The following is a 12,731-nucleotide window of genomic DNA, read 5'->3' as shown; positions in this document are numbered from 1 at the left end:
TGAGATTTTAGGCTCCCACGGGTTCCCCTTGGGCAATGAGCATTGATGCTTTTTTAAAAAAAGGAAGCCGAGACAAACTAAACACGCCACGTTCCTTTTCCCTTTCCTGGATCGCCTTACAAAAAAAAAAAAAAAAAAAAAAAAAAAAACTCAGCAAAATTGTACGGCTGTTGTTTTCTATAGTACTGCAACTCTATCGTGTAAGCTCAAAAGGGCTTGTACAGCGGCAGCTCTCAAACTGCACCGCTCCGAAAGTAGCGAGGGCATTTGCATGACGTCGCCATGGAAACGGTGTCACCGAGCTGCGCAGTGACGCCCGAGCTGCCACTTCCTGGATTAGAGCACAGAGCGAAAGGATCGAGCCAGGGAGAACAAGTTCGCAGAAAAAAAAGAGTGATCCCATCAGTCACACTACTGACGACGACTGATGAGCCACTTATCAGGCTTGACGACGCTGTTGTGCGGGCGGCCGATCTGGCCATCTTACTTTCAGCGCTCTAGGGGTAAGGAAATGCATCTCTGCACCTGCCTCCGAATTGGGTGAGAAATCACAGAAATGGCTGACTGCGTCGCGGAGAATCACCTCACATCCCAACAACCTTTTATGGCCTGCTGTTCTTCCCGCAGTGCAGCACATGACCTGATGCCTGTGCTCGCTGATGACTACGGCATTTGAATATTCTGATACTGAGTCGTGTCGTTCCAGTGTATCGTTGGCGCGTTTGTGTATTTCGTCCCTGCCAACCTTTTGTTGCGTTTTTCAGACGCCAAACAACTAGAGCGGGAAACCTGTTGTGCCAGTTCAAACCACAAAGCCAACAGTACGTCTCTTTAGTGCTTGGACAAACCCATGACCTGGTAAATCCTGCCATTTATTGCCCTATACATAAAAAAAAAAAAAAAAAAAAACACACACACCCTGTAACAAAGCTGAAAAGCAACAGGAGTTGGCTGAAACAAGGAATTAAAGGAAACGAGAAGCGTTTTAAAAACCTTACCTGTGCTCCCTAACGTTTTGTAAAACCGGTATTCCAAATGGAGCTGCGGTGCTCTGGATTTCACGGGTTCCTTTAAGGGGTGGAGATGGAAAAATGATTAGAAGGTGTTCAGACAGTCCATGTAAATCTCAGTTCAGCAGTTATAACCACACCATAGAGATTTCCTGACTGGGAATTTACTCGACCAAGGTCACAGGACTCTTATGCAGGCCAGCATTTTCACCAGCTATTGTTTAACGTCATGTATTTTACTCTTGCATCCCCACGTGCGTTATACGCTCCTAACTTATTACCAATATCTGTCACAGATTAATCCTAACCTGAATCCATGTTTGATTTGCACACAAGTATTATTTCAAAATAAAATAAGACCACCATAAACACATCTTCCTAATATTTCAGTTTTTGTGTGCTCGTTAAAGACGCTCCTTATTAATTACTGGCTGGAGTTAAAATATAAAACGTCAGGGCTCCGGTAGCGGATTTCGTAAGCCAAGAATCCGAGTTCACCCCCGTGCCCTGGGTCTTGGCTGGAATCTGAAGGAAACAGCATCCAGTGATTTAATTCGACACAGCTGGGCAGAGCTTTCTGCGCTTTGTTCTCAGAAACCATTTTCTTGTTCTCATGGTTACACAGTCACACCGCACGTATTTTATACCAACGCAATTTATCAAAGCGCCTTTATTTAGACTCAGGATAAAAGAGAAAGTTAGGAAGTAATGTGTACATACCAGTTTGATCGCAACATACTCGTTCGTGTAGAGGTTCTTTCCTGAAACAGAAAAAAAAAAAAAAGTCAACCATATTGTTATTGTTGATTCTTTAATACTATGGCAGGGTAACACTTTAGTACACCAACCATCACAAAGGCGTGTCTTATAGGGAAGAAAAGAGAAGAACTCCCATTTTCTGTGATTCTTTTATGAGATTACATTTGTGTGTCAAAAGCTGTTCCCATGGGCTACATATATACATACACACACCAATTAAATAGTATTTTTTTTCTGATTTTGCTTAAATTCTAAATTAAATCAGCAATTAATTTGCTCCTACCACACGGGATGCTGTGTGAATAGTTTAGAGTGCGCCGCCTGACGAAACAATCATGATACATCACATTATCTATTTTCCCTCATCTCAGGTACATGGTATGTAATACTATGTGATTATATGTGGATATGTGATCAAACAGTGGCGCACAGAGAAGCACTAAGCATTCCAAGTTCAAGAATATTTTTTCACCTCTACGTTACAAACACTCAGCTGGAACACATTTGCTTTCAGGCAGCCAAACCTGTACGATGAGCTAAATCGGGACAAAACGCCCAAACTTCAGATGCGTGATCTAAAAACAAATGCACCCTGAGAAAGCACCCACACACTGATGCAATCCATACAGACAGCTAAGCAGCGCCTGGAACTCTGTTATTCTCCATATCGCCAACAATCACCAAGCTACAAAACCCTGTTAATATGCCTTTACTCCAGCCGAACGATTTTCATGTCTAAAATAACAAACTCGTGTCTAATTGCCGATTCCTCTATTGTATCTCGTTTTCATTTAAATCGGACCAGGGCCCTATTATACACCATTACACATGGACGTACAGTCGTCTTCCATTTTCAACGCACTATTATAAGCATTTTAGCGTCATGACTACATGGTGGTTTCGACTGTTAAACTAAACTATGACCCTAAATGATGAACGAGATGATGGGACTAAATTACATTTGTACTCCTGAAAATGCTGGACTGAATCCTTTAATATGGTTCTTATTATTTTTCTATTGAAGTCATAAAACAAACAAAACCAGCAAAAAAAAAATATATATATAAAATGTTGGGCGTTGAGTAAATTGGGATGTTGCGGATTATGGACTGAGACAAAGAAATTACATACAGATGCATGATTTTGCATGACTTCATGATTGTCTCTATTATGTTCATACGGAAAGAGTTTGCAATGATCATGTTCCTTCTCCAGACAAAAGAAGATTACAGAACAATTTTATGTGTAGACCTTTAAAAATTCTCTAACATGGTATGATAAATGTTAAAATGAATAAACTAATCATATTACATATTATAGAAGCTACAAAAAATGGCCACAGTGTGTAAAAATGCACATACTACTACTACTGCTGCTGTGCTGCCCACAGGTAATAACACTCCCGACAATAAAAAAACCAACTATTTATCAGGATTAAATACGACAAATAAACGCATCAGTGTTACTTATTTTACTACGTGTTTCTGCTTTCTTGGATAAAGTGCTACCCAGACTGCACGGTCAGTTTTGTTCTCTTGGTTTCAATGATGCGTCACTTCTTACCCCAAACTTTCATTTGCTTTTTTAGAAATTCGTTTACTTTTTTGAAAGTTGATTGATAAACAAATAGAATGGGGGGGGGGGGATTAGCTAGCTATTCAACATTTCTACATTTTCTCTAAAACTCATCTCAGTATTACTGCGTTTCTCACCTAAATTTTAATCGATGCTGTTCAACCCCGTTTCCTACAGACTGCATTCAATTAGCAATTTTCCGTGGTAAGTGGTCACAATTATTCTTTTACATTTTGCAGACTCAACTGTATATCATATCAAGATCGTTGATTACATTTCTAAGAAACATGATGCAAACCTGGACCCGCAATACTGCGAAGAAGCAACTGCTAGCAATGCAAATTTTATCCAGAAAACACAAAAATAATTTTGTGGATTCCAATAACAAACAAACATTTTATATACAATTGAATAAAAAGAAAAAAGGGTTTTAGAGGCCATACTGTTTAAAATCTCATGTTTTAAAGCAGTTTCAGAGTTTAAAAAAAGACATCCATCATGCTATGTGTGATAACTCAGTCAAGTGAGTTGTTACGTTAGATGATTCTGATGATGCTTCAACTATTAAACATCCCACCATGCAAATGTACAAACTTAGTTAATATTTTAACTGTATTTCTTTATTTATTTATAAACTCCAAAAACAAAGCAACATGGCAACTACAATTCAGAATGCTTGATTAGTCAAGTATCAGTTACCGGGTAAAAAAAACACATGAAAATTAGGGCTGGACGATTTTATCGATTCTGCGATATAAATCGATATTTTTTTCCAAAGAAAGTATCGATTTTTTAGCCGCGAGTATCGATATATACGTCCCATTCAAATCCCCCGTGTTGTTTACCCCCGTTCGCGTTGCAGGAAGAGCGATTTGGTCAGCCAGTCGCTAGTGTTGCTGTAGAGCAAGTTACCCGTACTAACTTTACACAGACGCAGATCTCTACCTATATTCAGAGAATGGCGGCGAATATAAATCCAGCACCTGCCTGCTTACAAGCAGATGTGTGGGAGCACTTTGGTTAAAAAAAAAAAAGAAGAAAAGCAACGACTAAGCTATGTGGCACTAACGTTAAATATTCCGGTGCTGTGTTGAAGTTGGTTCCCCCATCAGGATACGTTTTTTTAGCCCCACCCCCGTGAAATCGGCACAGGGAACGCGCATTTAGTAGAAGGCTCGCCCGCGAAGGGTTATGCGCGGACCACTGAGATTCTACGGAGCGCAGTAAAGGCCAAAACGGACAGTTAGCGTTTTTTAATCCCTGACGAACTCGAGCCATCAGGATGTGTTTCCCTTGTTATCTTGGACATATTTACAATGATGAACCTCGGCTGAGTCACTTGTAGGCTGTAAACATGTCAGTACATGCGTTGTATTGTTTATATTTAATCACTGGTATACACTACCCATGATTTATTTATTTATGCTATTTTATCAAGGGATTTTTAAAAAATACAGTATATATTTAATATAAATAAATGGACCACTACGAGTGCTGATTTCTTTCATATGCAGTTTGGGTTTATTTAAATAGATGTGACCTAGTGAATTGACATCACACGGATAAAATGCTAATTATCTCGCATAATAATAATAATAATAATAATAATAATAATAATTATTATTATTATTATTATTGTAATATTATTATTATTATTATTAATGTCTTGAGACTGTATCTGATGGGTCTCTATTTTGGCATTATGGTTTTGCTGAAAAGGCATATTTGATATGAAATATCAGACAAAATACTGACAAGTTTACAGCCTAAGGTCAAAGAAACTGTTCAGAACAGGCCACTTGCACTTTAACTCTCCATTGTTAATTGCAAATTGCAATGTTGCACTTTATTTACTTTTCAAACGCTTGTAAGCTAAGTTAAACTAATTTTCTCAACACATCTTTGATTAATTTTGTCCAGCATTTATTTTGCAAGCTGTCTGATGTTTTTTGAGTTTATTTTAATTAATTCAATCCAAGTAAATGAAACACTCACATGATGTCACCAAAATCACTCTGTCTCTTTTAAATCGATCAGAAAATGATGTAAGCGTATCGAATTATATCGAATCGTATCGAATTATATCGAATCGTATCGAATTATATCGAATCGTATCGTTGGCTAAATATCGTGATATATATCGTATCGTGAGCTGAATATCGTGTATCGTATCGTATCGTGAGATTAGTGTATCGCTACAGCCCTAATGAAAATAATAAAAAATCCCAGCTTTTTACCGAGTTTTAGCTCGCCGAAGTTTCCGCAGCCGATCTTCTTGCCCACGCGGAAGTTCGGTCCCACCATGAGGACACCGGAGGACGTGGAGGAGCTTGAAGGCCGCGAGTGTCCGCTGCGTCCCTGGGCCACTTTGCTGCTCCTCGCCGGCCTCTCGCCTTCTTTATCTCTGGGGTGATCCATCACTGCAGTGCTGAACACGCACTGATCCAGAGAAAACAGGCCTGGGCCCACAGCGCTCACGTCAGGCTGACAGAAAGCTCATGGGACGACTGCCCCGCGCCCGTCACTACTACCAGGCTGAAAAGAAGGCACCTGTACACAACCACACTAGAAAACACACACACAAAGAGGGGGAAAAACAAAGATTGGGTAAAAACCTAGTAGATTAATTTCACTTCAAACCATAAAGGTTTACTATTGCTATAAATAGAAGTAGAGGAAGGATTAACCGCCAAGGTTTATTTTTTTATGTGCAGTATAGGATTTTTTTTTTCATAACATATGCCTGTACAGTAATAATAATAATAATGTCTGATTAGTCCATGCTGCGTGATATAATAATAATGAAGGCCACACGGTTAAGAAAATAAATTCCATCACTTCCATCAGATACAAATCACTGTGTTAGAGAGTCTGTTAATCTGAAGGGCAGTGTTACAGAGCTCTGGTTGCATAAAACCTAACGCAGTGCATGACTAAATAAACAGCTACAAGGGCGTCTCAGGGAATACGAAGATGCAAAGATCGCTTTTCAACAGACACGCTATGTGGTGCGGAGAACCCGCAAGCATTTACTTCGACCGGAGAGATCGGAAATGCAAACACTTTCCAAAGTAAAGACGCTCTGACTGAAGGGGTTTAACAGACATCTTATAATTAAAACTTTAGTTCTTAAAGATTTTTGTTTGCTTAAACGGAGGCAAAAATGGCTGATTTGTTTCCTGACAATGAGAATTTTTCATTAAAAAACACTTCTTCGATTTAGTCCTGTTTGCATTTTAAACAAACCTTAATTTGTTTGATTTACTGCCACAGTGATGACACCGTCGACTCCACCCTCAAGCTCTAACCATTTCTTGGTTCTAGATCAGTCAGATTTCGTTGGTGCAATATTAGTAGTAGCAGAAGAGCTCTAGAATTTCTGGCACGAAAAAGTTTAAACGTAGGCATAAAAACCTGGCAAATAACTCAATACATAAATAAATAAGATTAATGGTCTTGCTTATTAGCTTTACAGCATTGGCTTGTCGGGTCGAAGATATGAACGGATTTGATGTACAGCGGGAGGGGAAAGCTAATAACATACAGATGAGTAGTATAATAACTAGAGATGAAAGAGATAAGGAAAAAAAAATCAATTCAGTGAAGTATCTGTATTTTTTTAAGTGAAAATTTGTATAGCGCCACACTATCCCCCAAAAAATCCCCCAAAAATATATTAATACGTGCTTGAATTTGAAGTGATAATGTTGCCTTTCCTCTATACAGGTGGTGCGTACTAAACTATTTACACATCGCAGCACAGTGTCTGGTGTTTTAGCAACAAATAATTTTAAAGGTAAAGTTTGTTTAGAATTTTAACATGATCTAAAAACAAAACAATAATAATAACTAATTGGGATAAGTATAAAATTGTGTTACTTATACAATTACGATACAAATCGATTCGACACCCAGGTATCATGATATCGCATCCCTATTAAACTACACGACACACTGTCTGATTATGAATCCTCGAGCTGTGCTTTAACGACCACATTTAGTCACGAGTACTGCTTAACAGGGAAACACACACTCACACTATATTATTTAAATAGTATAATTTAGTTGTTCCCATCAGTGTAAACAACCTTGTGAGATTTTAAACGTAACTGGCTTATTTTAATACTATGTAGACAGATTTGGCTCGCTTTACATAACTAACCATTTTATTTAATAATTTGCTTAATATTAATTAATGACTGATTATATTTTACATAAACTACATCCAACCTACAGTACCTTCTTAAATTTTATGACTACATTTTACTTTCCTTGTGTTTGTTTTTTTTAAGGGTGCAACAAATATTCAACAAATGTTCCTAATTCGATATTCTAAAATAAAATAATAATTGTACACTAATTCAAACAAGCAAAATTTGTATGTACCATTAAAACTCTTTCAGAGACGTGGATGCCACAGTGCTTGTGATGAAACACGCCTATTAACCTCCTCAAAAAAGCAAACTACAGTGTTATAGATTTAAGAAGCAAACATGTCATTAGGTTAATGAATCGAAAGCAAAAGGTAGTACACACACAATATCCTCATTTGTTTATCCTTGATGTTTTGAGCAGCCATTTTGATTTGATGAAACTTGCTGAACTTGTGGTTGGGATTCCTGATTCCCTCCCCACCCCTGAAGTAGAAATTCCTAGATCTCGTTCGGCATTCAAGGGCCAGTCAGATAATGCTTTTAAGTTATACGCTTTAGTCAGATGCAACTTTACATTTCACCATATCCAAGTAACTATTTAGACTTGTATGCTGGTGTGAGGTCTCAAACTTTAACACAGTGAAAAAAAAACTTTTTCTGTACTGTAAAACGCACTGCATAAATAACTGAGCTGTCTACAGCAGATCCCTTTAATTAACAATGCATTGCTAGCTTCTAAACCCATGATTAAGCATGACAATAATGGTCCTATCGCCAGCACGCTAACTTGCATTGCTGAAAAGTCGAACTAACATTCGAGTAATTGACACCATGGCCGACTGGGTTGACCTCTGTATCAGCAGGAATTCTTGGTGGTGTTTAGAGAGAGCGCAGACATCAAAATATGAACCTGGTTTCACCTTTCATACCACCAAACTCCCATTAACATGCTAGATGTGCAAGCATGTAAAAAATACAGATGTGCAAATTTTAGCTGTTTGAAATGCAGCTTGATATGTAACAAATACTAAAAAAACAGGATGTTATAGCATTTTATAGTGTTTAATGCATTGTTACTTTATAATACTGTAACTTGATAAAGATTATGCATATTTTCATTATTAAATAAATTGTGAATTTTCAAATCATTTATGAATAATATATATATATATATATATATATATATATATATATATAAACGCCATTTTGTTTGCTTTTGCTCGAAAGTCAAAATAATTCTTCCTTTCAGTTATACCAGCAGCTTCTCAACAGTGTCTGTGATTAAGGTGCAGTCAGGGTTGCCAGATTACACTGACAAAATCCCACCTGGGCAGTGCTAAAAAAAACTCCTGTAATTCTTGTCAGTTGTCGTGTTCACTTACTATTTTAGTAGAAAACTGAAATAAGCCCAATTCTCATTATCTACAAAAGTCCAACTAGTTGAAAACTATAGTCCATCACATACAAATCCCTAGTTGAAATTCTCATTATCTACAAAAGCCCATCTTTTAAAAACTCATTCCCTAAAGTTTTGCGTCTTGTAGGTCCAGTAAGTCTTAGGTCAGTACATCATAATCTTGCGAATGCCGATGCATTAAATCAGGGGTTCTAAACCCTGGTCCTAGAGGGGCCCTTTCATGTCTATTTTAGTTCTTTCTCAGCTCCCAATGTACTTGGTTTAACTAATAAATTAATTACCAGGGTGTTTGTTTGTTTTTTAAATAAAAAAAATATATATAACATTGAAGTGGGTGTGGTAGTGCAGGAAAAACACAAGTAACGAACAACGCAGGAAAGTGGTCCTTTAGGAATAATGTCGAGAAACATTGGATTAAGGAGACTGCACTACCAGACCCACTTCAATTGCATAAAATAACACTGGTAATTAGTTTATTAGTTAAACCAGGTACACTGGGAGCTGAGAAAAAACTAAAATACGTTCCATGTTAAAAGTGATCAAGTAACGTTTATGAGGTCCACAGTCCATAGATCCAACCTGTTACGAGGTCCAGAGGGCCAACCAGAAACAGGGTCTAAAAAAGAAGACATGAATCAAACATGTTCAGAGGCCGTCAGATTTATCGAAAATTTGTGCACATCCAAAAGGGCCTACTGTTTAAAAGACTCCTTCCATAAATGACAGAAAATGTCACTACATCAGCAATTATACGCTGGATAAATAACTAGAAGTCCCCTTAATATTAGTCATCGATGACGACAGAGTCCTCATGATACAAGTATCTTAAAAAATTTATTATAATATAGTATTAAAGATAAAGTGCATGTTAATATTAACCATCACTTATCTACAAAAGGTCTATATCGTTTCTGTCATTTTTATCTTGTTCACGCTCTCCACAAAAGAACCTTTCCTCTTACTTGTGTGTTCATATAACAATGATTTTATTTATGATTTAAAAAAATAATAATACATAAATAAATCTTGAGCTTTTCCCCATTCTTGAAGAATATCCATGTCGCTGTTTAAACAGGAACAATCAGGTGCTTTCCTACAGTGCGCTCCATCTCCACAATGTGTACGAGTGTGTTTGATTCCTACATAAAACCCTGCCTTTACAAGAGACACCACACATTATCAGTGTATCGGGAGCAGCTCCAGCTCGCGTACGTCATTAATACTGAATGTGCTGACTCGTGAAATCTGAGAGCCAATTTGAGCAAAAGTAAACGCTCCGGGGTTTCATAAGTAACATCAAGGAAGAAAGACCGGTTTTATCATTCACAAAAGAAATCGGTAAATGATAATATGTATTAGATAACAATATAACTAGGGATGTTACCAGGTGACTGAAAAACATACTTCCTGATGCACACGAGGGAAATTCCTGCACCCATTAAAATGCTGACCTAAAGTCATTAACCTTTAGAAGAGAGATTATCTCAGGAGGAAGCCCGGCATCACGAATGGATTCCTACAGAGACCCTGTGTGTAAGGAAGATCTGCCCTGATCGTAGGCTGATTTAACATTTAACACAGAGCAAATTAAATGAACATCAAGGCCTGATGATGATGATGGATCCCTGTAGCCTGTAAGATTCACTCATCACTAGTTTTCTATAGAAAATACAAATTCAATGATCATATAAGATGCAACACTGACAGTATCTCACTCTCTACCATGATCGAGTGAGCTAACGTTAGCAACCTCTGAGTCCCCCCCCCAGTGAGGACAAAAGCCCTTATGAATGGCGATACGAACAGCTCAGTGGCGCTGTCTTAATCCGCTACATGCTGAGCGCAGAGTGCACTACATAGAAAGCACGAGTCATTATCTTATCATCTTTGAAGTGCACTTGTCTAGGGAGAGCGGCGCAATTTGGAACACTACCACTGTTCGGTTCGTACAAGCTGTAAGCCGGGAGAGATTCATCTTTCCGCCAATATAAATATTATAATTAGGAGCAACACCGCATTATAATAATGATTATGATAAGAAAACCGCAATTTTAAGATCATATACTCAAACAGAAATACAACGAAAATACTATTAAAAATTAGCTTCCTGCTAACGAGCTAACTCAAAGTAACATGCACGTTCGCGGAAATGCTTAATAGCCTTAGCTGACATTTTTATTATTCACTCCGTCAGATTCTCACGCATTCACCGCTTATAAACACAGCTAAATACAGACTTGTCACTCAGCTAGCTAACCGTTTAATGCTAGTCGTTTAACACAACCATGATTAGCTTGCTAGCTAGCAACCTAGCAACTAATCAGTTAGCAACGCTCTAATGACTTACTCACTCACACAGCCGCTGGAGCAGAGCTGTCGGCCGGGCGAACTGATTGTTTTAACTGCCTTCTTGGGATTCGTCGTTTTCTTTACGCGGAAATAATCTTTAATCACAACATATAAAACTACAGCCCGTGTCCTTCCAGGTAGCGGCTGCTTTTCCTCCTTTTCTTTACTGCTCTCTCCAAGTAACGTGAACTAGCTCTAACCAGACCGACTTCCGGTCAGCGAGCCTCACTGGAATTCAAAATAAAAGTCTCGCGGTGTAATAACAAGAGTATGATTTATATAACCAGCCTCGACTTTAGCAATAAAAATATCAGTCTATAACTATATAATTCACATCCGCTTAATAATTACATTAATCACCCCGTCAGATCATCACTCACTTCCTGCTGATGGATCCAGATAAATACAGACATGTCACTCACGAGCTTTTTCGCTAGCTTACCAGTGCTGGCCTTTTATCACAACCATGATTAGCCTATAATAATAATAATAATAATAATAATAATTGTATAACTGCCACTATTTTCCTATTTTCCTCCTTAAATTATTATTGTTATAAAATTAATAATAATGATTATTATTTTTATTATACTCGATGTGTATTTTATTTTAGAAATATAAAAATGTGTAATATAACTACAATGTGCAAATGTTATAATAACAATAATTATTATTATTATATTTTCACCACTGCTACCTTTCTTCCTCTTTTCCATTAAATTATTCTTATTATATATTATTATTATAATATTTTACTCATTTTATATGTAGTTTTTATATCTAAAACCAAAATGTAATAATTAATTATATAACAACTACTTTTTCCTATACATTAAGAAGCGTTTCATTTTCTCGTTATTTTGACAGCAGCGCCCTCTGCAGGACATGTCAATGAGACAGTATCGAGAACACAATCTAAAGTCACTCACTCAGGAGTCTTTAAATCCAGTCCTGGAGGGCCAGTGTCCAACACAGTTTGGTGATTCTTTTTCTCAAAAACAGATTATTAACTAATCTGTTAATTACTAGGTTCAGTGGGTGTTGGTGAATTACAAACTGTGCTGATCACTGGCCCTTTGGAGACCCCTGGTCTATACCACTTATCCTGTACACAAGCTCGCGGGGGCCTTCCCAGGAGACTTGCCCTGAGCGGGGTGCCAATCCATCGCGCACGCGCACACACACACACACACACACACACTCTGGGAAATTTGGGAAACAGCAGTTAGCCTAATGTGCATGTCTTTGGACAGTGGGAGGAAACTGAAGGTGTGAGGCCACAGTGCTACCTGCTAGTTCATTTCAAATATTTTTTATTAGTAATGAATAACCTGGCAAAAATGTGGTAAATGTTTTTAAAAAGCATACTTAGTCACGTGACTCGGGAACATCGTAAAATCAGAGCATAAACTTGTGACAAGAGCTGAAATGAAAAAGATGCAAACAATAACAGGTTCTAAAAGACAT

General features: G+C 37.7%; 1 protein-coding gene across 6 annotated transcripts in view; it reads right to left on the bottom strand.

Annotated features, from left to right (window-relative positions):
- csnk1g1 (casein kinase 1, gamma 1) overlaps positions 1-11,461 on the bottom strand; it is a 38,174-nt gene extending 26,713 nt beyond the window's left edge. For 4 of the 6 annotated variants that reach the window (XM_053513111.1, XM_053513115.1, XM_053513116.1 and 1 more), the window contains exons 1-4: positions 11,263-11,461; positions 5,582-5,909; positions 1,731-1,771; positions 999-1,068 (exon numbers count right to left, since the gene is read on the bottom strand). In XM_053513111.1, coding sequence (XP_053369086.1) covers positions 999-1,068; positions 1,731-1,771; positions 5,582-5,762 — 292 coding nt within the window. In that variant the 5' untranslated portion in view covers positions 5,763-5,909; positions 11,263-11,461. The remainder of the gene's footprint in view (positions 1-998; positions 1,069-1,730; positions 1,772-5,581; positions 5,910-11,262) is intronic. The other 2 variants (XM_053513112.1, XM_053513114.1) reach the window with 2 other exon arrangements.
- Positions 11,462-12,731: the final 1,270 nt, after the last annotated feature.

Source organism: Clarias gariepinus, chromosome 15 (assembly GCF_024256425.1).
Source record: "Clarias gariepinus isolate MV-2021 ecotype Netherlands chromosome 15, CGAR_prim_01v2, whole genome shotgun sequence".
In the NCBI taxonomy this organism is placed as follows: Eukaryota; Metazoa; Chordata; class Actinopteri; order Siluriformes; family Clariidae; genus Clarias; species Clarias gariepinus.
This window is presented reverse-complemented; position numbering and strand designations above follow the sequence as displayed.